The sequence below is a fragment of the Saimiri boliviensis genome, chromosome 1 (genome assembly GCF_048565385.1).
Source record: "Saimiri boliviensis isolate mSaiBol1 chromosome 1, mSaiBol1.pri, whole genome shotgun sequence".
NCBI classification, from domain to species: domain Eukaryota; kingdom Metazoa; phylum Chordata; class Mammalia; order Primates; family Cebidae; genus Saimiri; species Saimiri boliviensis.
The window spans coordinates 42,875,829-42,900,214 of NC_133449.1; the positions used below are offsets into that span (position 1 = coordinate 42,875,829).

Genomic DNA, 24,386 nt, shown 5'->3' on the forward strand with positions numbered 1-24,386 from the left:
GGCTTGTACCAAACTAACATTCCTTTCCTGAACAGGCCTCGCACTTTGCCACCCGTCTTTCTGGAATGCTCTCTGTCTTTCCCTTCTTTTCCCCCTGAAATTCTGCCCATCCTTTAAGGTTTGGCTCTAACGAACTCTCCTCCAAGCAGCCATTCTTCTCTAATTTCCCCCAATGACACACGTTTGTTGGATAAGCTCTAACTGAGCATGAACTGGCACGGAGAACCTGGATCCAAGGTTCCTCAAACCTTACGGAGAGACCTGGGCCTGCAACAAGCTCGCTCACCTCCCCGCAGGACCCGGGACGCGTGTCCTCGGCCCTCCCACTGGTCTACATCCTTGTTTCCTGCACTCTTTGGCCGTCACTTCTCAAAAAGTGTTCCTGGGGACACTGGCTTTTCGGAACGTTAGGAGATATTTAAAACAAGACAAAACACTCCAAACTTCAAAACCAAAAAAGATGGCTTGACCCAGCTGGAAACAAGAAGAGTGTAACTATTTAGTAAGTTTGGGAGATTCTGGGTTAAACAAAGATTTCCATTTAAAAAACCTGGAGAGGTGGGGGTAGGGGCAGAGTATGCAGCTTTTCTTCAACTTACTCATAAAGCAGGTACCAGTGCAGAGGGACGTGCCACATTCTTCTCTGAAAACATATTTGGGTTTAAGGTAGGTGCGGGTTATTTTATATACACATATAAATATCCTACCCTTTGTTCAAGGTGCCTATTTGCTCTGCACAGTGACTATTATGAACACAGAAAACTGTTCATTGTTAAATATGGCATGCTAAGTGGTTTTGCTTTCTGGCAAATCTCCAGACCATAATTATTAAGGGACTGGAGCTGCTGAGGAATTCTTGGGTTACAAGAGGCTTTGATCCTTCGCCTGCCTTCTTTCCCTAACATGAATTTCCACGGGTGTGGCTGACTTTCATTGTTTTCACTGCTGTGGTGCTGCTGTGAAGGTGAAGGATTAAACGGAACTTCAAGGTGACAAGGGATTGGGCCCCCCAGCAACTGCTGAGAGGAGGCTCTGGCTAAACCTTTCCGCCTTTTGGAGACCCAAAGGGCTGTAACCAAGGGAATGCACAAGGTCCATCCAAGTCTCGGAGTCGGGGAATGCTGTGGCCTCTAATATTCGGTTTCCCACACACTCTGGGAAGCTCAGATTTTTAGGCCTCACTCATTATCGGGTTTCCAGCTGGGGCGAAGCCTCTGCCTGTACTAAATGGCTGACAGGATTTCGCTCAGCAAAAGGCAACAGGCCCCAGGTGGGTGAGGCTTTATTGTTTCATTCCCACCACAGGTGAGAGATCGGATCCAAAATTCTTTGGGCAACTACAGCCATTTGACAAGTGTAGCCCTCAAACTCACATAGCTGCCTCCTCTACAGGGTCAAGAGGATCCCTCAGCTCAGGCACAAACCATTAAGTGAAACTTTTGAAAGAGCCAGTCTTGTTTCTGCTGAAGCATCTGCTGAAATGTCAAGAGGCACATACGTATTCTTTCAGGCTCTTTTAAATTCTCCCTGCCTGTAAGAAGAGGTAAGAATGAACACCGGGATGTTCTTGAATCCAAGACAGAAGGAATAAAAACACTCCTCCCAAAATGAAGTGGTAAGGTCCTCTTAATTTGGTGAACAAAAAGGCTTCTCTAACAAACAGCAAGTCTCTGGGTTTCCAGGATTTAAAAAAAAAAAAAAGAAAAGAAAAACACTTATGTCTAGGTGCTGTGGTCATCCCAGCACTTTGGGAGGCCGAGGTGGGAGTTACCACTTGAGCTCAGGAGTCTGAGACCAGTCTCAGCAGCACAGCGAGACCTTGTCTCTCCTCTATTTTTTTTAAACCCAGTTAGCATTTGAACTGGAGACGCTGCTCACTTTTTGACATTATATTTATTTATCTTTTTGAGTCAGGGTCTCGCTCTGTCTTCCAGGGGCACGATCATGGGTCACTGCAGCCTTGACCGCCAGGTGGGCTCAAGTGATCCTCCTACCTCAGCCTCAGAAGTAGCTGGAACCACAGACGTGTGCCGCCATTCCTGGTTAATTAAACGTTTGGTTTTTTTTTTGTAGAGACAGTCTTGCTATGTTATGTTGCCCAGGCTGGTCTCAACCCCCTGGGCTCAAGTGATCCTCCTCTCTCAGCCTCTTGAGTAGCTGGGACCACAGGTGTGTACTATCAAGCCCAGCTAATTTTCTTGTGATTTTTCTGTCGGGGTTAAGTCTCACTACATTGCCTAGGCTGGTTGTGACCTCCAGGGCTCAAGTGATCCTTCTACCTCAGCCTCCCCAAATGCTGGGATTATAGGTGTGAGCTCCCACACCTGGCCAACATTTGTTTTTATTCGTATTTTAATTTAGACAAAATCACCTTCATTTTATAGAGAAACAAGCCAAGAGGGTAGAAGTAAATAGGTTGAGAATAGAGGGGCTCCCTGATTCCCACATCAGTATTCTCTCTCCAAGATGGCAACTGTGCTTCAAAGTCTTCCTCCCAGAGGGGAAAAGGCCTCCCTGGTTATTGGTAGAGGTCCCTCTGTTAGTGGGTGGAGAGTGGAGATGGAAAAACAAAGACAGAGAATGGGAGAAAAAACAGACATCGGAGTCCCTGAAGGCAGCAACTAGAAACCGGAAGCTTCTAACACAGGGGGACGTCAGAAAGTTGTCCAGGCTCTACCTGTTACAGGAGGGGCCGGAGTGGAGTCTCCTTCAAGTGTCTGGTCTCAGTGGGAAAGGCAGAGAGGGAAGGCACAAGGCCCTTGGCGCACTAGTCTTTAACCCCCAGCCCTGTGCCTCCCTATGAGAGGCTGCTTCTCACTGGAAAGGAATCAGGAAATAAGCCTACTGAGGAGAGAGGGGGCTTCTCCCCGGCCTGCTGGGTCCAGTTCCAAAAGGAAAGGGCTTCAGGACAGCACAGGAGGCTTCTGAGTCTCCTCCTTTCCTGAATGGGTCAACCTAGTGACGTCTCCCTTCACTCTGCCACCTCGATCTATCCCCCTCCCCACCTCCTCCGCTGGCACCTGTTCTAGGAAGATGTGCATGAGTTCATTCCAGACATGGAAGGTCTCTCGGCTTAAGGTGAAGGTCAGTGATTCACATGGCTAAAAATGAACTTAGGGCCACCTATCAATAAAAGCAAAATAAAACACACACAAAAAGTTAAATTCCCCTGCTATTTAAATTATAGCAAGGAACACAAAACCTTATCTAGTAATTACAACCAACACTCAAATATGTAAACTTTAATTACATGTTATGGATCAGTGAGAGCAAAATGAGGAAAAAAGAGGAGAGGTGATGGTGGGGGAAAGCCACAGACTGAAAGAGAGAAAATCCAGAGGCAGGAAGCGAGGCCCCAGCTCAGAAGCAGAGAAGCCAGCGGGAGCAGCAGGGAGGTATAGAAAAGAGGAGTTGGAGGTTCAGGAGGCTCTGGGGCTGAGGTGACTTGTCACGCCCCGGACAGTGCTTATTCGGGGATATTACTGACACCTTCTACTGCTCTTGATCCTCACACTTTCAGGTGCATCCCTTAGAAACGGAGAGCTCTAGCGGCCCATGGAGCAGGCTGGCTGGATTAAATACGAGACTGAGTCGGTCTGAATTTCAGGTGAACAACAAATAACCTTTTAGTGTAAGTATTCCCAAATATGGCATGGGGCATACTTATACTAAAGAAAAAATTATTTGTTGAAATTCATTTAACTGGGTGTCCTGTATTTTTATTTGCTAAATCTGGCAATCCTACACAAGAGACCAAATCATTCTTTAGACGACGGCCTCGATGACCAGGCCAAAAAAAAAAATTTTTTTTTTTTTTTTCTTTTTTAAGAGAGGGGGTTTCTCCATGTTGATCAGGCTGGTCTTCAACTTCTGACCTCAGGTGATCTGCCTGCCTCAGCCTCCCAAGGTGCTGGGTTTACAGGCATAAGCCATTGCGCCCGGCTGACCAGGCCAATATTTATACTCAGGGCCGGGGGAAAATCAAGTTGAAGGGCACTTTTAGAAATGAAGAGTGAAGCAGCAGAGAGACTCTGCTGGGCAGGCTAGAACTTGGCAACTGGAGGATATCAACCCTCAAGTTTTCTCTCCCATTAGCTGTTTATTTCCAGCTGTTCTCCAGTACAGCTGAGGCTGATTTGGCCTCCTCTCCCTGCCAAAGGTCAGAAGAACTAAAAAGAGTAACTCTACGCAGGGCTCACGTTGGGACTATGGATAACTTGGCCTGTGAGGCCTCCTGAAGATTCTGGAGGTTCTGTGTTGGAGAGCGAACCTCCTGGAGCACTAAGGAACCAGCAAAGCCAAAATGAAACACAGCCCATAAGTTTTACGGTGTTAAAAACACTATAGAACTTTTTTTTTTGAGATGGAGTTTTGCTCTTGTTGCCCAGGCTGGAGTGCAATGGTATGATCTCGGCTCAAGGCAACCTCCGCTTCCTGGGTTCAAGAGATTCTCCTGCCTCAGCCTCCCGCGTAGCTGGGATTACAGGCATGCATCATCACACCCAGCTAATTTTGTATTTTTAGTAGAGACAGGGTTTCTTCATGTGGTTCAGGCTGGTCTTGAACTCCTAACCTCAGGTGATCAGCCCGTCTCGACCTCCGAAAGTGCTGGGATTACAGGCATGAGCCACTGTGCCCAGCAAAAACAGTCTTAAACTTAATGTCAACTGCTATCAGTTTCAGAGTGACGTGACGAAGCCCATTTCACCATGTCAAGGGGAGAGAGGCGGTGAAGCTGCCCTCAACTAGAAGCTCCAGGCTCACCCAGCACTTGCTGAAGAGGACCCAAAGTGATGGTGACAGGGGTCACTGCTACTGCCCTTGCTAGGGGGCCAGAAAAGGCTGTCCCGAGGCTGAAACAAAGAGCTACTGCTCCTGAGTGCTGATCCATGAACGCTGGCCAGGGAACCTGGCAGGAATCACAACCATTGGCTACAAATGAGATAGCACATGACCGTCCGTTTCCTCCCAGTCCCTCCTACTCTGACTGAACGTCCTGCCAGTTCACACATTTCCACTTTTTGCCAGGCCTCCACAGGCCGCAGAGACCCTATAGGCAGTCATTTATAATACGGACCTTTCTAGACTTAAAAAAAAAACACAGAGAATAATAATTTGTTATAGCTTACAGTGGAATCATTCCAGATGTTCTGTTCCAACTTGCTTGTTTCAGTTAACAATATATCATGGATGCCTTTGCACATCGGTTCATACCGATTTACTCCATTATTTTTAACTGCTGCATAGTATGTGGAGGTATTAACATTTATTTAGCTAATCCTTTGATGAATATTTAGGTTACTCCTTTTCCTGTTATAAACATCGCTGAAAGAAATACCTTATACATATATCTTTTTGCCCTTGTGCAAATATTTCTATAGGATAAATTCCTAAAAGGGAACTGCTGGCTTAGTTGGCATAAACATTTAAATATCTATTTCTATAGATACCATTAAACTCTCTCTAAAAATGTACCGATTTATAGTTCCACCTGGTATGGTCATGCCTGTTCCTTCATAGCTCTCAACCCCAGATGAGAGCAATCTTTTTTTTTTTTTTTTTTTTTTTTGAGATGGAGTCTCGCTCTGTCACCCAGGCTGGAGTGCAGTGGAGTGATCTCAGCTCACTGCAGCCTCTGCCTCCTGGGTTCAAGCAATTCTCCTGCCTCAGCCTCCCGAGTAGCTGGGCATTTTGGTGAAGCTCAGTGGCATTTTGTTGTTAGGTTTTTATTTAAAATTTCTAGTGTGCTTGCAATTTGGTCAGAATGTGGCCTAGTAAGATTTATGAAATGGAAATTTTCCTGGTAACATGAAATATGATCAGTTTTTGTAAATGCTATATAGCTATTTGAAATGGTTGTTTTTCTGTCAGTGTACAAGGTTTATACCTATACAAACTTTTAAGTACGGTATTTAAATTCTTTAAGGCCTTATTTATCTTTGGTTTATTTGACCTTTTATATTTGAGAAAGGAAAGGTATCCTACTATGGCTGCATTTTAGTAACTTTTATCTAATATTTCTTAAGTGTTTTTGGGTAAATTTTGATGCTATTTTGCCTGATATGTAAAGGCTCATGCCTGTTACATTTTCTTGGTGGATCATAACTTTTATCATTATCCAATGCTTCTCTTCCTGTCCATCTTCATACTGTTTGTCTTTGCCTAATATTTTTATTGCCACCCTGCTTTCTTTCTCTTACCATTTGCCTGAAATAAATTTGTGCATTTCTTTTTTTTTTTTTTTTGAGAAGGAGTCTTGCTATGTCAGCCAGGCTGGAGTGCAGTGGCCTGATCTCAGCTCACTGCAAACTCTACATTCTGGGCTCAAGCAATCCTTCCACCTCAGCCTCCTGGGTAGCTGGAACTACAGGTATGCACCATCATGCTCAGATAATTTTTGTATTTTTAGTAGAGATGGGGTTTCACCATGTTGCCTGGTTTGTGCTTTTTTTTTTTTTTTTTTTTTTTCTTTTTTTTGAGACAGAGTCTCGTTCTGTTGCCCAGGCTGGAGTACAATATGATCCTGGCTCACTGCAACCTCTGCCTCCTGGGTTTAAGCAATTCTCCTGCCTCAGCCTCCCAAGTAGCTGGGATTATAGACATGCACCACCACACCCAGCTAAATTTTTTTGCTTTGGAGATGGGGTTTCCCTCTTTTGCCCAGGCTGGAGTGAAATGGTGTGATCTCAGCTCACTGCAACCTCTGCTCCCTCCCAGTTCAAGCAATTCTCCTGCCCCAGCCTCCCAAGCAGCTGGGATTACAGGCATATGCCACCATGCTCAGCTAATTTTTGTATTTTTAGTAGAGACAGGGTTTTACCATGTTGGCCAGGCTGGTCCTAAACTCTTGACCTCAGGTGATCCTCCTGCTTCTGCCTCCCAAAGTTCTGGGATTACAGGTGTCCACCACCACGTCCGGCATTTTTTTGGTATTTTTAATAGAGATGGGGTTTTGCCATGTTGGTCAGGCTGGTCTTGAACTCCTGGGCTCAGGTGATCTACCCACCTCGGCATCCCAAAGTGCTGGGTGTGCATTTATTTATTTTCATCCATTCCATGTAATTTAGGCTTATTTCTTTATCAAAGTGACATAGAGCTAGCTGGATGTTTCCTTCTTCCTTAGTAAAAGAACTCTAGGTAATGTGCTTAGCCCAAAAGACCATGTTTCTTTGCACATCTTGCAGCAAAACATGTCCAGGTAAAGAGAAGTGTTTTATGGGACTTTGGTAGGGCTCCTTGAAAGGGGAGGGTGCACACTCTTTACTGTTCTCCTTTCTTTTCATCTGTTATGAGGAAGAGCTAGCTAATGCTTCTAGCAACCATCATGGATGAAGCGGTGACCCTGAGGATGGAAGCCACATGCCAGGAGATTGCTTGAAGCAGAGAGACAGAAGCAGCCTGGGGCCTACCAACCAGCCTGGACTCCCTCATACGGAACAGACTGCAGTCACTTGAGAGAGAGAAAAACTTCCCCTGTGTTTAAACCACTCTCTGGCCTTTTTGTTACATGTAGACATCAGGATTCTGAAAAGATACATCAGATTTTGCCTTTCTTTAAAAAGAAAACTCAATCTCTAATCTGCTTTTTTTTCCTTTAGTGATTTGAGAGTCTTAATTTCTATTTCAGTTATATTAGCAGTTACTTTAAAATGCTTAACATATTTGCACATTTATTTTCAAAGTGCGTCCTTTAGGACCTTGCTGCTTCAAGTATGATCCCCTGATCAGCTGTATCAGCATCACTAGGGAGTTCGTAAGCAATCTCGTGTTTTATCTAGACCCACAGAAACAATCTTATTTTAACAAGATCCTCAGGTGACCTGTGTACATATTGCAGTGTGAAAACCACTGCTTTGGAGACTGCTGTCCCCTCCCCTCTTCTGTGTAATGTGCAGTCATCTCCCGCTTTCCTACTTACAGCCTGTGACGGCTTCCATAGAGAGCCAGGTCATCAGCAGAGCACCCTTGGCCTTTGAAAATCTGGTCCTCCCCTACCCTACCCCAACTCTCCACTCCTCATGCTGGACTAAATGTGTCATGAAGTTCCCTAAATGTCATGGCGCTTCCTGGGTCTACACTAAGCCCTCCCAAGTAGCCCACCCAATAGTTATCCCACTTCTTCCTTGCTAATGGAAGTCCAATTTTGTGCTGGGAGGTGGTGATTCCAGTTCCAAGTGATAAGCCTAGACCCATCTCATTCTCCATTGCATGATACTTTCTCCCTCAACCTACCTTCGTATCTGGGATGGCCATGTACCTGACCTGGCCAAGGGTGCATACAGAAATATATGCTGGGGATGGGGTGGGGGGTATTTAAGTACCTGGATAAAAAGAACACTGTGATAAACATGTTTTCATCCCTTCCTTCCTAAAATGTTGGGGTGTACCTGAGGTACACCAGCTACCTTGTAACCATAAGGACAAGCATGAGGTCAAAGAGCCAACATGCTAAGGATAAGAAGCAAAAGGACCAAGCCAGGTCCTCAGTGACAGTCTGTTTCTCTCACCCCATTCCTCCTTTCTCTTCTATCTGCTCCAAATTCCACCCTCCTCTCAACTCTCCTTTAGCGGCTGTAACATGGAACTGAGGTATGTTCTTGCCTATTAGCTATATTATATTATGATCTTATTTATTTTTATTTTTTATTTTTAGTTGGGGATACATGTGCAGGATGTGCAGGTTTGTTACATAGGTAAGCGTGTGCCACAGTGGTTTGCTGCACCTATCAACCATCACCTAGGTATTGTGCCCAGCATGCATTACCTAATTTTCCTCATGCTCTCCCTCCCCCATCTCACCCCTCAACAGTACAGCTAAGCCTTTCATTATAAATACCACCCCGTCTCCCCAAATCTCCCCACCCACCAAATCCACCACTCTAAAATAACAACAGTGGGTTTTTAGTTCCCCGAGAATGAAATTATTTTCCCCCATAGGCTGAGCCAGCTAGCCTCCAGATAGGCAAACCTGCCCTTACTCTCACCTTCTTCCCTGGTTCTAGCTGGCTATGTCATGGGGCACCTTGCCTATTGGGGACTGATTTTGTTTTTTAAGTCTGTGGTTTCAGGGGAGTGGATGTTGTAAAATAGGGTGAAAAAGAAATTGAGGTCTGAATGTAGTGAACTTTTCCCTGACCCTACATGTAAATAAATAATGACTTGCTGATAGAAGCAGCTTTTTTTTTTCTCTCTCTTTTAAAGATGGAGTTTCACTCTTGTTGCCCAGGCTGGAGTGCAATGGCGTGATCTCGGCCCACTGCAACCTTTCCCTCCCGGGGAGTCTCCTTCCTCAACCACCAGAGAGGCTGGGATGCGCCACCACACCCAGCTAATTTTGTATTTTTAGTAGAGACGGGGTTTCACCATGTTGGTCAGGCTGGTCTCAAATTCCCAACCTCAGGTGATCTGCCTGCCTCAGCCTCCCAAAGTGGTGGTATTACAGGTGTGAGCCACCCGCACCTGGCCAGAGTAGCTTTTTCAAAGATGAAAAGCAATCTAAGATTTGTGGACAAGACTGTTCAAAGAGACTCAGTGCTGTTTGTAGCCAAGGTGGAAATTTTGGATTCCTAGATCTATTCTGGATTGGGAGAAAGGAAGGGAAGGGAGGAGCCTAGGGGGAAAAGAGAGCACGAGGAGAGAGGGCAGGGTTAGACGGGGCTGGGACAGAACACAGGAAGGTCAGCACTTTGGAAGGTTTCTTGCAGCCATCTCTAAGTTCTACAGTACTGTGAACATGACAACAATTTCCAGCAAATGGTGGTGACAGAAACAAATGAACCCACTTTGCTGGCACTGTTTTTCCCTAAGTGCCATTCTGCACACACTTTCAGCAGGCTGGAAGGGAGATGGGGACCAGCACTGCATATTGGAGAGGAATGAACATTTATCTGAAACTGGGAATTCTGCTTCTACAGGTTCTGACCCCTCACTGTGTGCTTGGGAAGCCACCAGAAAAAGATTCCTGCTAGTTTCTCAGAGTCAAATCTAAAATATTTGGCCAGAAGCTTGCTTGTGGTTGGACCAATTTCTTACAGCAACTCCTGCCCATTCCATCCGTCCCCAAAGGCCAGGAGTGGGGGCGGGGGCACTGAAAGACAGCTGGGAGTGGCCTGACCCTGAGCCTCTGCACAACCTCCTGGGCCTTGCGGGTGCCGAGCCAACATTTTTGAGTGTATATTTCAAAACCACAGCTTCAAAGTATAAAAATAGTGTGAAAAATAAAAACAGGACTCACAATCAGGGCCTCAATCACTCTGCTGGTTAGAGAGGTTAGAGAAATAATACAATTAGAGTAACGAAGCAGAAAACTTTAAGAGCATTCGTTACCTTGCTTGGCAAGGAGAATCCTGGGGCCAGACTCCGGCCAAGCCCTTCTCTAAGGGCTTAAGGCAGCGAGGCTCCCACTTAAAACGTCTGTTATCACTCCTGTCTCCCCAGGGGAGTTATTTATGAAGAAGCTTTCCCAGCCAGCCTGCCAAGCAAGGCATCTCTAACAGGGGCCGGGCAGGCAGGAGGAGCTCGGTGAGAAGCCCACAGACGCTGTCCGACCCTCCTTCTCCAAACATGCCCAAGCTGTAACTCAAGACGTGAAAACAACCCGAATCCCTTTCCAAACACAAACCCAACCTCTTCTGTCAGGTTCTATATATTTTCCTGATTCCATTCCCCAACCCCGACCCACTCCACAGCAGAAACCAATTTTCTTAAGAGAGTGGGTTCTTGGGAGTTTTCTTCCTAAGTGTTCTCATTTGGAACAGATTAAGGGGGTGGGGATGATGATCTGAATTTTTTTTTTTACTCCTGGAAAAAAACCCCACACACTTAAGAGTCTGAAGCAGAACCACCACTGTCTTTTATGAGTGGCCCTTAAAAGAGGAGAATTTCATTTTCTGGTGTGATGGGACTGGGTTGCTTGGGGAGCCCCACTCGCCCAACTAACCTGACCCTACAGGCTCATCAGTGGGGCCCTTGGGCCTCCCGAAGGCTGAGCAGGGACTGACTGAAGCGAAGCTGGCCTCCTCAAACCCCAGGTCCACATTCAACTCCTAACCCAGGCTGTGCTACAGAAGCAACAGGGCAGCCTGTCATGGGCCACTCTAGAATGTAACTGCTGTGATGCAGGCCTTGGCCCTTAAAATGCTTGGTGTGGGTAAGAGGAGGAGACTCCTGAGAAGGAACAATGTAAGAGCTAAACAGTGTGGGTCTGACTCAAGGAGAGACACAAAGACCAGAAAGGCTTTGTGGGAGAGGAGGGCCCAGGGCTGGGCCTCGTAGAATTGAGACACTTAGCCAGGCTGACCGGCTCAGGGAGGATCTGCACGCGCAAGCATAGTGGTGGAGCAGCAGCGTGTGCGGAAAGAGCCACGCTAAGGCCCCTCCTCTCCACTCCACTCCCCCATTCCCACTCCTGAGTGTGGCACCCTCCCTCCCACCAGCGCTCCATTTTTTTTTTGTCTCTACTAAGTGTATTCTTCCTCCCCAGCCCCTCTCAATGAAAAAGTTATCTTTCTAGTAAATTCTTGCTATGGGTAATGCAACTGCAAAGCGGTGGGCTGGTTTCCTAATGACGTTTCTGTATTTTGGGTCACGTGTGTGGTCCTAAGAGCTGGAACAGGGATCAGCAACCAAACTGACCAAGTTAGTGAGAATGTTTAGAAAAGAATTCTTAGAATGAATGGTTACTTCCTTTTGTTATAAAATCTGCCATGTGAGTTGCTAACAGAAAAAATGATTAGGATGTAAGTAAAGGAAGGTCTGTCGATTGCAGGTGGCATGCCACCTGAGAGGTGGACACCCAACAGTTCAGGAGCAGACGCTCTATCTCATTCATCCCTGTGTCCCCAGCTGTTAGTGCATATGCACGTAGTACTTTCCAGAACCTTAGCGATTAGGACCTGATAAAAATAAGGTGGCGGCAAATTGTGGGAAGTAAAGATCCTATCTCTCAAAACCCAGTCTTCCTTCCTTACATAGAAATGGGCTTTTTAAAGGCCGGGTGTGGTGGCTCACGCCTGTAATCCAAGCACTTTGGAGGTCAAGGTGGGCGGATCACCTGAGGTTGGGAGTTTAAGACCAGCCTGACCAACATGGTGAAACCCCGTCTTAAAAAGAAAAAAAAAAAAAATTAAAAAAAAGAAAAGAAAAAAAAAGAAATGGGCTTTTTAGCTGAGTGTGCATCCATGTAACTCAACATACGACTTCTGAGCCTCTTTGGCTGAGACCTGTGGAAGGTGACAAGGGCCTGGCTGAGGAGACCCACGGAAGTGGTGATGTGACTTCTAGGCTGGCCCTTCCCTCCTGCCTTCCTGCTCACTGGATTGTGGACATGGCAGTGGAGCTGGCACTGCCATCTTGGGCCACATGAGGGATGGTGTGTCGAAAATGGCAGAGCACCAAGAAAGAAGGTGTGGGCCCCAATCATGCTGACCATCACACCAGTCTACTGAGTGTTCTGTGTGAGGAAGAAATAAGCTACTGACTTGTTGAAGCCACTATTAAGTTGGTTCTTTCTGTTACACATGCCAAATCTACACCCAGACTAAAACACCAGCGGTTTCATGCTTGAAACCCCAGAAAATACTTCAGAAAGTCCATTTCAAGATATGCCCCAGACTGAGAGCCCTGATTGTACTCCTAACTTCAGACTTCAGCTGGAGGTGGGGAGGCAGAGAGGGGGAAAGGAGGGAGGGAGGAGGGGGAGAGGGAGATGACAAGCTGCTGTCAAGGCCAATTCTTTGTTTTTGATTCCCACATGCTGTTCACTGCCTCTGCTCCTGTATGTAGATCAGCCTCACAAGAAATTCACCTGTGACAAACGCAATTACTGAAGTACAGCAAGGATTCCCTGGCCATTTTGACATTCAGGGAGGCAGTTCTTTTAGCTCATCACAGTGCATCAGTGAACAGGTCAGGGCACATCTCTCGAATGCCATTCTCCACCTGATGCTCATCTAGACATTCACATCCACACTGGGGCTGCGTACTCTTTACAAACAGATACTCTGAAAGGCGCACAGATTCCCAGCACACCATTCCATCTCAGCGTCCACACCCTGCCCCATGCGTGCAGAGAAAAACCCTCGCTGTACCAGCCTGCCACCACCAGAGCCACTCTCCATTCTGCTCTTCTGCCCATGAGGTCTCGCTGTGGGCGCTGTTGTAATAAAAGGGAGCAGCAAACACAAGGAGGCCCAGGCTTTTGCCCTCCACTGAGCATCCTCTGGGAGACGTGAGAACAGAACTGGAGAGTTTGGTGAGGAGGATGAGGGCTTCCCAGGTCTCTGATGTCACCCTTTATGCTTCCTTGGATAAGAGCAGGATGATGAGGAAGCAGGAGCCACCGTGGCTGGTGAGAAGGCCTCTCCTGGGCCCCACCTCTTGCCCTGCACAACTTCCAGGGCAGCAGCGTCATGACAGCCTGGGTCTGACCTTCATCTGGCTGTCGGGGTGGAAGAAGTCTGTGGCTAAGTGAACTCAGGTGGGCAAAGGGCAGGTGCCAGCACTGGCTGGGGTGCTCAGGAGGGGTGCTCCCGATGGAGTCAGGTCTGAAGTTGGGGCTGGGGGGAGGGCTGCTGGCCAGCAGGCTCCTAGCCATTCTCACCAAACCAGGGGTGAATGAGAAGAGCGGGGCACATCTTGCCACCCCTGATAGAGCAGTGACCCTGACACCTGAAACTGGCTTAGGTTCAGAAAGGAAGCCTGCTCGTCACAGTGAAAAAGGAAATCCTGCCGAGGGCCTTGCTGAGGAAAGTGAGAGTTTCTGAGGAAAAGGAAAGCACACAAGAGCAGCGTCGAGGCCAGGCACGGGGCTCACCCTGCCCAACAGGGAAGACAACACCCTGCCAGCCGCGTCAGCACCAGATGGCCTAAGCCTCAGACTGAGGGCTTATCGTCACCCACAGGGGTCAGTCACCTTGGCCAGTGAGCTCGGCTTTCAGGAACAGCAAGAGTCGGGGCGAAACGATGCAAAAATGACCCTCATTTCCTCGAAAGGAGCCTGTCGTCGTCTCTCTGGGGCTTAGTCACAGGGAGGCCACGGAAACAATCCCATCACCCCAGCAACCAGGCCCAGCCAGGGTACTCACTGGCACTCATGCCTGCCTAGCGGATCGAAGACCGGGGCATTAGTTTGCACCTGCTTTTACACATCATGGGAGCCGGCTGCCAGTGACGCACTTGCTGAGACGCAGGTGAATGTCAGGGGGCCCCAGCCCTTTGGAACAGCAACTGATGGCACACACAACTTGGAGTGTGGCAACTGGAGCCCCGCCCTGCCCGCCCACTGCAGCGGCAGGAATGGGGGTGGAGGGACGGACGATGGCCTACCTTTATCCAGTCTCTCTTGTGAGGGACTACATGAGCAAACAGGTCAGTGGCTCCCTAACTATCTTCCTTCAAAAGCCTTTCCCCTCACCCTCTGCCAGGTCACAGGGGGTTAGGACTGCAACTCCTAGACTTGGTGTTTCCTCCCCTGCAGCCCCACTGACAATACTGAGGAATACCCAGCCAGCCAGGGAGAGAGGCCCAGAGAGACCGAGGCGGCAGAATCCCGGCTGACTCAGGGCATGGTTTGATCGCTGACTGCTGAGACATGGGTGGCTTCACAGAACGCTTTGTTCTTCCCACCCCAGTGTTGCTGGAGTTCCTCCAAGCCCTCTTCTCAAGGCAGTGTTCCATCTTCTCTGCCCTAACCCTACACCACCCCATCTCACCACTGCCAGCTCCTCTCTACCCCAAGAGTCTGGATGCTATTCAGGTTGGCATCCCTACATTTCTGTCACTTCCTCTGTATAAATCAAGGCTTGGGGGACAGGAGAGAGGTGCTATCCTGGGCCTCAGGAGTCTGTGTTGTAGACCTCGTTCTTCTGCTCATTACGTAACACTGGGGAAACCATTTACCTTTCCTGGGCTTCAGTCTGCACATCAGTAAGTCAGCGCTCTAAACCCCTGGTGTCATGGGATTCCCTCCCTCTAGGAGGGGCGTGGAGAACAGGAACAGCAGCAGGAGGCCATCTGCCTTCCATTCCCTTTCCCCAAGGCATACTCTGTTATCTCAGCTCTGGTCCCCAACCCATTTTCTTATGCTCTGACTCGTGTCTTCTTTCAAACATGACAGTGAGTTTCGATGACCTTCAGTGCATCCCTTTCTCTTAACTCCTGGGTTCTAAACTAGATGCCAGGTTTGGACTCCTTTCCCTGTCTCAGAGAGGCTCTGAGAGGGCAAGGCCTCTGTCACCACAGGGGCTGGAGCTCCAGCTCTGGCTTTAACACTGATCTGCTTTGGGACTTTGGACCCATACCTTCAACTCTCTGAAATTCTGCATATTTACATTGAAAGTGGAGGAAGTAGGTCCCTACGGTTGCAGCCACTCAGAAGGCTCAGGTAGGAGGATCCCTTCAGCCCAAGGGTTCAAGGCTGCAGTGAGCTATAATCGTGCCTGTGAACAGCCACTTGTTCTCCAGCCAGAGTGACACAGTTAGACGCCACCTCTAAAAACATAAAAATATAAATAAAATGGCGGGAATAATGAAGTATCTCATAGTATTGTGAGGATCAAAGGGGGTGAAATGAAACAGGAGCATCAAGAGGGAGGTGATGAGGTTCTTCCCCTGCGCCCCCTCCCCACCCCAGCCTGCTCAGAGTGGGAAAGAGAGTGCAGATGGGGCTCTGGGAGGAAGGGGCCACCTCCCCTAGGCCTTCCAGACCGATGCATGCAGCCTTGGTCCTGGTCCCCCACCTGGGACATGAATGAGCAACTGATAAGTATCCCCCTGCTGGGCAGTTTCCAGGGCCAGCCCTGTGCTAGGCATGTGGGCCCCTATGGATGAAACTTACTCAAGGAATTCCATCCTGCATAATTCACTATGGAATGACGAGGGATGGGATGGAGTTAATGCAGGGTTTTCCATAGTGTCCAGTCTTAGTAGATGCTCCATCAGTTCCTCATCAGCTGTTGAATCAATGTCTCTAGAAGAGGTGAGGACTTTTTTTTTTTTTTAGCTTTTTTTTTTTTTTTTGAGACGGAGTTTCGCTCTTGTTACCCAGGCTGGAGTGCAATGGCGCGATCTCGGCTCACCGCAACCTCCGCCTCCTGGGTTCAGGCAATTCTCCTGCCTCAGCCTCCCGAGTAGCTGGGATTACAGGCACGCGCCACCATGCCCAGCTAATTTTTTGTATTTTTAGTAGAGACGGGGTTTCACCATGTTGACCGGGATGGTCTCGATCTCTTGACCTCGTGATCCACCCGCCTTGGCCTCCCTAAGTGCTGGGATTACAGGCGTGAGCCACCTCGCCCGGCTACGAGGACTAAGGCAGGTGATTTAATCTGCCATAACAAGAAAGCGCAGTGACCTCAGGGCAATTTCATAACACAGAATCCAAACAGCTCCCTCACCAGGTAGACTCGAAAAACACTAAGCTTCTTTACTAACTACTTTGAGAGATGCATTTCTCGATTCGTTCATTCAATGGATCATCAAACAGTGATTCTTACTGAGCATTTATTATGTACCAGGTTCTGGGAATATAGCAGCAAACAAACAAGACAAAAATCCTACTCTCTTGGAACTTTTTTTTTTTAGATGGATTTTTGTTCTTTTGCCCAGGCTGGAGTAGACAGTGGTGCAATCTCAGCTCACTGCAACCCCCACCCCCCGGGTTCAAGTGATTCTCCTGCCTCAGCACCCCAGGTAGCTGGGATTACAGGCATGCGTCACCATGCTCAGCTCATTTTTGTAATTTTAGTAGACAAGGAGTTCCACCATGTTGGCCAGGCTGGTCTCGAACTCCTGACCTCAGGTGATCTACTCGTGTTGGCCTCCCGGACTGTGAGGATTACAGGTGTGAGCCACTGCGCCCTGCCTCTTTTGGAACTTGTATTTGGATGGAGAGAAAAAAATAATCAATAAAATTATGCAGAGAATTAAACCAGTGGGGTGAGTGACAGCAAATGGCTGATTACTGTAGTCTGAGGCCAAGGCAGGGCCCCTGTGGAGATGCCACTGAAGCTGAGATTGGAATAATATAAAGGAGTCAGCCATGAGGGCCGAGGGAAGAATATTCCAAGCAGAGGGAGCAGCTACTGCAAAGGCCCTGAGGTTGGAATGAGCTTGGGAGTTGGAAAACAAGGCTGGAGTGGCTACAGGAGGGAAAGGGGAGGAGTGGTATGGGCTGGACTACGTGGACTTTGTATATTACTTTAGGAGGCTGGGTTTTACCCAGATTAAGATGGGAAGCTGAGAGAGAGTTCTGAGCATGAGGGTGGGATCATCTGTTTTACTCCCGAAGAAGCGAACCTGAACTGCAGCGAACAAGAGTAGCGGCAGGAAGACCAGGCTGTAGAAGTCCAGGGAGAGATGGTGGTGGCTTGGAGTAGCACATGAAGCAAACCTGGTAGACAGTCACTTTGTAAGTATTTATTGAATGAATGAATATCCTTGATCTGACCACTTATCATCTCATACTTAAACAGTAAAGAAAAATCTGTAGACTATCTTAGGTAGGAGTAAGAGAAGGGGTCAGAAAACAATTTAGAGTTTGGTTTCATTTTTTTTTTTTTTTTTTTTTGAGACAGGGTCTCACTCTATCACTCAGTCTGGAGTGCAATGGCATGATCATAGCTCACTTAGCCTCGGCCTTCTGGGCTCAAGTGATCCTCCCACCTCAGTCTCCTCAGTAGCTGGAACCACGGGCGTGCATCACTACACTTGGCTAATTTTTACATTTTTTTGTAGAGACAAGGTCTCCCCATGTTGCCCATGCTGTTTTTGAACTCCTGGGCTCAAGTGATCTGGCTGCCCCAGCCGCCCAAAGTGCTAGGATTACAGGTATGTGCCACTGTGCCTAGCCTCAATTTAGAATTTTCAAAAAGACACATATAAATGATGGATGGCCAGGATTGGTGGTTCATGCCTGTAATCTCAGCATTTTGGGAAGCCAAGGCAGGCAGATCACTTGAGGTCAGGAGCTCAAGATCAGCCTGACCAACATGGTGAAACTTCATCTCTACTAAAAAAAAAACCAAAATTGCCGAGTGTGGTAATGCATATTTGTAATTCCAGCTACTAGGGAGGCTGAGACTGGAGAATCACTTGAAACTGAGAGGTGGAGGTTGCAGTGAGCTGAGATGGCAACACTGTCCGGCTGGGTGCAGTAGCTCACACCTGTAATCCCAGCACTTTGAAAGGCCGAGGCAGGTGGAGCACCTGAGGCCGGAAGTTTGAGATCAGCCTGGCTAACATGGCAAAACCCTGTCTCTACTAAAAATACAAAAATTAGCTGGGCATGGTGGTGTGTGCCTGCAATCCCAGCTGCTCGGAAGGCTGAGGCAGGAGAATTGCTTGCACCCAGGAGGTGGAGGTTGCAGTGAGCCAAGATTACGCCACTGCACTCCCGCTTGGGTGACAAGAGTGAAACTGTCTCAGAAAAAAAAAAAAAAAAAAAAAAAAAAAAAGATGGAAGCAAATACATTAAAGTTGTCTGAAGAGGAATTTAGACCAGGCTTGGAGACAGGTAGGAGGATATAGTCTAGTAAAGTGATTCTTAACTTTTTTGGGTCATTCTTCTTTAGAAAAAGGTACTTGGTACATGTATAAAATTAAGTCTGGGGCCAGGCTCTGGCAACAGAGCAGAAAGGCCACTTTGAAGATGATCTATCGGAGTCGATTTGAAAGAGCCTACTGGAAGGCAGAGGGAGGAGGGAGGCAGTGCTTGCAGAGCCCTTCTAGGGCCTGACCCTATGATCTGGCAGGAACCAAAAACGCACAGGGCCTGTGTGGGTCTGAGACTGGTGGGCAGCCTTAGAGGTTCTGGGGGTGGAGCCATCTGTGACTCAGTGTGAAGTCCCACAGGCCCGGGGATTTGCTGACTGTGCTGTCTCACGCTGTGGGGACACTGGAAAATGTCACAGTGACCCAGGCCTCCCTATCTCTCCTCCCAGGCTAACTTCCCTGTTTGCTCAAGGGTTGGGGCATATGAGAAGTGTTTGAACTTTCATGCCGGCTCATGGGCTCTGTGTGGGTGATGACGGTGCACACACGTATATATGTGTATGTGGAATGGGAATGCATTTTTGGTGAAATTGAGCAGATTATTGGTTTTTTCCTTCTTTGCCTTGCCCTGGCTACATGGCTGCTTGGACTCACAACCTGAAAACGCCACTTGCCTACTGCTCCATTCTCTAACCTCTGAGTCTCATTTTTCTGTATCTCGCTCCCACTTCCCCTCTTCCACCTCCCTGCTAAACACCAGCATCATTCCAGTCTTTACAGGTCACCATGCCAAGCACCGGAGGCTCCTTCAGTGTCTCCCAGGTAACCCAGGGCCATGATCCCTGCAGCCCCAGGCTGGCTCTCTGGTCCTGTGGTCTGAGACCCAGATTTCAGAGGTAAGAGTAAGGAGGAACCAGATACTACAGGCCTGCAAACTCAGCCTGGCAGACTCAGGCAGTGAGAGACTCAGAAAGGCTGCCACCCTAGTTGGCATGAATCAGTGAAAACCGCTGCCCTTGAGCTGGTTCCAGCAGGGAGGGTCTGCCTGCTTGTTCTGGAACTTTCTTATTTCAAAGTGTACTCTCATGCTTCTTTTACCACCTGACTGGTGAGAGATCAATCCATTAACACAAATTGAGCGCCCACTGTATACCTAATAGAAGACAGCCTCTAAGTTCACGAGAGCCAGTTAGGAAGAGAGAACTAAAGCACAGGAAAGAGGAAATGACAAAAGCGTAGAAAGCAAAGCCTCTGGGGATGATACAAGAACCAAATGCTGCAGCAGTTCAGGGAAAGGGGCGATCCCGGAGGGCAGGGGTGTTGTCGAGGAGGTGAGATTTAATGCATTCCCACTAAACGTCCATATTAAGCAGGAGGAGCAGAAGTTTTATATGACTTTTTGTGGGCAAGAGGCCTGCTAGGAGAGAGGGACCAGAACTACAGGGAGCCAGGAGTCCGAGAAAAAAAGTCCCAGCTAATCTGCCTGCCTGCCTACCTGCTACCCTCTTTAAAGGTTTTACATATTTTTTTTAATAAGAAAGTTTCTACCAAGAAGTCATCTGTCTTGAACTGAAACCCTGACAACACACATGAGATCTGGCACCCCTTAAAATTCCTTGTTCGGTGCCTTATCTTATCCTGTTTCACCTCAAGCAGAAAGTGTTTTTGTTGCTGTTGTTGTTGATTTTGTTGCAGAAACTGTTTGTTTGCTTTTTTTCTTTTTGAGATGGAGTCTTGTTCGGTCATCCAGGCTGGAGTGCAGTGGTGCGATCTTGGCTCACTGCATTACTGCAAAAACTCTGCTTCCGGGGTTCAAACAATTCTCCTGCCTTAGCCTCCCAAGTAACTGGGACTACAGATGTGCACCACCATGCCCAGCTAATTTTTGTATTTTTATTAGAGATGGGGTTTCACCATGATGGCCAGGCTGGCCTTGAATTCCTGACCTCAGTTGATCCGTCCATCTCAGCCTCCCAAAGTGCTGGGATTACAGGTGTGAGCCGCCGTGCCTGGCCAGAAACTGTTTTGTGAGCCTCAAAAAAGGAGATGGGAATGGGAGCAGGCCATCTGAATTAGGTGGCCAACACTGGCTGAAGCTCAAAGAGCAAGAGAGGGAGACCTCGTGCCAGGAAAAGCAAGGAGCTTGAGGGCAGTTGAGAAAGCCAGTCCCCTGCCTGTCCTGTCCCCATGGCCCATCCAGCTTCCAGAAGCCCTTGGCTTCTGCTAAGTGGAACATATGGGTGTCTACCTGAGGACCTCCTGATCTAGCCATCTTTAAGCCCATCCTGGAGTCCTTCAGTCTAACTCTCCGCAGCATTTTAAGCTAAATCACACCAGATACCTTGCACCAGAGTGAAAGAGCTCTACAAAAAGAAAAGACTCAAATACCCCTGGCTTATAGAAAAGGCTATGGAAGAACCCCAGTCACTGGATTCTATCTTCTAGATATCTTTTTTACCTTCTCTGCCTCCAAAGGCAGCTTCACAAATTTGTACCTTTATGGGTTCCTCCTCTGCGGCTCTCACCCAGAACTCTGCCGAGCTCAGTAAATGCTGGGATTTAAAGTATTGTCCAGGTGGCTTTTTCCCACACAGAGGCCCTTGTTCAAATGAAATCTAACATTAAATCCCAGATGTCGTATATAAAACACATCTGAGTAGGCCACTTGGCGGAAGCAGGTGGGGAGCTGCAGAGAGAGTCTTGAGCATCTCCTGCTCTTGCATTAGAGCTCTTTCCAGAGCATTTCAAAGCCTGAAGTTAGAGCAGGGGAAGGAGGAAGGCGGAGCCTTGCCTGGAGTCCGGCCCACACATTTTTTTTTTTTAAATCCTAGCTGCAAATTTCAATCCCTTACTCTTCAGTCCTGGAAATGTCATTTCTTCCATTCTTTTCTGCAGGCTCCATGATTGGTATAGAGTGGGGAGGGAGGGACAGAGAGGATCCTGCTGCTGGGACTCCCTTAAGTCCATACTTCTAAAGGCTGAGGGTGCTTGGACATTACAGGGAGAGAGCTGTTAACAGGCTGTGAGTTTCATGCTTCCCTATGCGGCGTGAAGCATGTGCAGGAGTTCCAGCAGACAAAATAGGTGAATAAGAAATCCATTCTCAGGAGGGCTAGCTAAGCACGGTATTATTTTCTCCAAGCTTTCTAGAATCATGAACGAATTCAAATCTAGACCTAAAGCCAACCATGCAAAAGGGTATGTTAGGGTGAGGAAGTCTGAATGACTGCATTTAATGCTTGCCTCTTCTGCAGGTTCCAGCAAGTGCCCTGGGGACTGATAACAAGCTCTGTTAAGAAGCACTGGAGATCCTAGGATAGCTGTGCTGCGTTCTGAAGAAGCAGGACAGAACCCAGACAGTTCATTCTGTTCCCACAGCAGATAAAGGTCTCCTTTGGCCCTCTCCATTTCCACTGGCAATCTCTCCAAGGCCTAAGGAATACTTTGTCCTGGATCACAGTGACTTGTGGCCTCTGAGTGCCTTTCCCGATTTCCTGGTACTTTCACTTCCTGGAATGCCACAGTCTGACTTCATCAGTGCCAGAGGCATGTCTCAGTATATTCCCCTGAACACCTCATAGGTTTGAAACCTTGCAGTCACCTCGCACTTTCCCTTCTCTCTCACCTCCCACAGTAGCAGTCCCCCTGTTGAGATTACCCAACCCCCAACCAGTACTCTCACACATCAGTCCTCTCCTCTCCATCCCATCCCCACTGAGAGCAGCTGGGAAGGACTGTCGCTGCCCAGCCCCCAGCTGATTTCCCTGCCCTGAAATTCCCCTCACTCAGCCCCAGCCCTGGCCCATCTCACACACTGCTGCCAGAGACTCCGAAAACATGGGTCTCCTCTGAGTGCCTTCAAACCTCATTCCTGCTTTAAACCCTCTCCTGCTTCCCATCACCTGCAGGAGGTCGGGGGTGGGGGGGTGGGGGGGGTTAGCACTGAGTCATCCCACAAGCGGGTACCCCTGCCTTGCTCAGTTCATTTCCTGTTCCCCTTCCTTGCCTGGCCTGAGCCTGTGTTCTGACCACAAAAATCCACTCACTGCTGCCCAATCAGCTCCTGGGTTCTCCCGAACTACAGGCTTTGGCTCCCACTGCTCTTTCTGCATTGACTGTTCTGCTCTCATTTGTGTTACATCTCTCCCTTCCTTTGGGCCCACTCCACTCTCCAGACCCTTTCCAGAGAGACCCCACAGAACGCACCTCCTACTTGCCCAAGCTCCTCCGGCAGGCTGCTGGGAGACAGTCAGAGAGCAGAGCTCTGTCTGAATCCAGCCCTCACTGACAGGTGAGATCTCAGAGCTGTGGAGCTCTCACGTTGTATTTCTTTCTTTGGAGGAAAACAGAATTAACTTTAATTTTTTCGTTGTAATTTTAACTTCTCAAAGAAGACATTAACACAACTTAATATTAACACAGCTTAATAAATATTATCTTACTGTGGCATTTAGTCAACCACTGATTTGGGGACAAAAGAAACAACATGTGCTTTAAAGGTGGTCAAGATTCCATGGTAATTGACTTGGAACACCAAAGAGGAAAACATCAGCAGTGTATTCCACAAAATCCTCGTATGCTGAAGGAATGTGAAGTTACTGCCAGTGCTTGATATCCTTGAGATGGTAAAACAAGACAACATTGTTCTTTTTTTTTTTTTGAGACGAAGTCTTGCTCTGTCATCCAGGCTGGAGTGCAGTGGCACAATCTCGGCTCACTGCAACCTATGCCTCCTGGGTTCAAGCGATTCTTTTGCCTCAGCCTCCTGAGTAGCTGGGATTACAGGTGCCTCCACCATACCCCAAAATAAAGCTAAGTTTTGTATTTTTAGTAGAGACACGGTTTCACCATGTTGGCCAGGCTGGTCTTAAATTCTAACTGCAGGTGATCCACCTGCCTCAGCCTCCCAAAGTGCTGGGATTACAAGTGTGAGCCACTGCGCCTGGCCTAAAACAAGACAATATTGTTCTGATACATCAGTTGCCTAACTTCTGATTGAAGCAAAAAATCAGGGTGATTTTCAGTCCTCAGCTACTTTTCAGTCTAAAGAAAAAGATCTACATTTTATACTTAAGAAAATCAAGTGGGGTGGGGTCCAGAATCTACTGAGTATTATATTCCAACAAATGTTTACAGAGTACTCGCTGGGCATTGTGTGTGTCCTAAGCAAAAGCTGCAATTGGAAAAAGGAATAAATTGCCAGTGGCAGATTTCAGCTATTGGGGAAGTCTGTAGACTGGGGGTTGAGGGGAGCCTGCTTGCATATCACTGCGGCTCCTTCCAAATGCTGTCCTGCTGAGAGGAAAAGCTGATCTCAGCAAAACCTGCCCTCGTGTGCTATCACTGAGAGATTATTAAAAAACCAGCTTCTTCCATACAGGCAAATAAATGCACAGAGACCATTATGACCGAGGATTCAGCTCCTGGAAGGTTCACCTGTCTGGAGAGGCCTCCAGGGAACACAGTCCTGGGTCCTGCCTTGGCAAGCAGCCACAGTAACTGATGAGGGGCCTTGTATCAGTTACAAAGGCTATCTGGCCTCCTCTTCTCTCGTTCTGCTGTCTATTAAGGTGAACTTCTTTGATCTCTTGTCTCAAAACGGTGTTCTTGCTTCTCATTGGGATGATTGATCCAGAGATCTTTCCTGACACCCAGCCCCAAGTCAGAGAACCCCAGTCCACTAAAGCAGGCACCCTCCCAGATGGCTGCTTGTCCAGAGGTGTGACCTTGCTTCTACTCCATCTGCCCCGTCTCTTCCATCCAGCAGCCCATTCTCTACTCACAGCCTGAGTTCCTTTTTGCTTTCATAGCATTTGCTATTATGTGCACATGACCCTGAGCCTGGGGTTGTAACTGCTTACACTGTGGCTCTGACCTCAGAACTACCCACCTAGGCT

The 24,386-nt window shown here is 47.9% G+C and overlaps 1 protein-coding gene across 7 annotated transcripts in view; it reads right to left on the reverse strand.

Annotated features, from left to right (window-relative positions):
- Positions 1 to 24,386, reverse strand: part of THADA (THADA armadillo repeat containing) — a 368,932-nt gene that overhangs the window by 24,096 nt on the left and 320,450 nt on the right. The window contains exon 38 of one of the 7 annotated variants that reach the window (XM_074396561.1): positions 6,226 to 22,822. The exons of the other annotated variants lie outside the window; for them this stretch is intronic. Coding sequence (XP_074252662.1) covers positions 22,806 to 22,822 — 17 coding nt within the window. The 3' untranslated portion in view covers positions 6,226 to 22,805. Of the gene's footprint in view, positions 1 to 6,225; positions 22,823 to 24,386 lie in introns of those variants that run through there. 7 annotated transcript variants of the gene reach the window in all.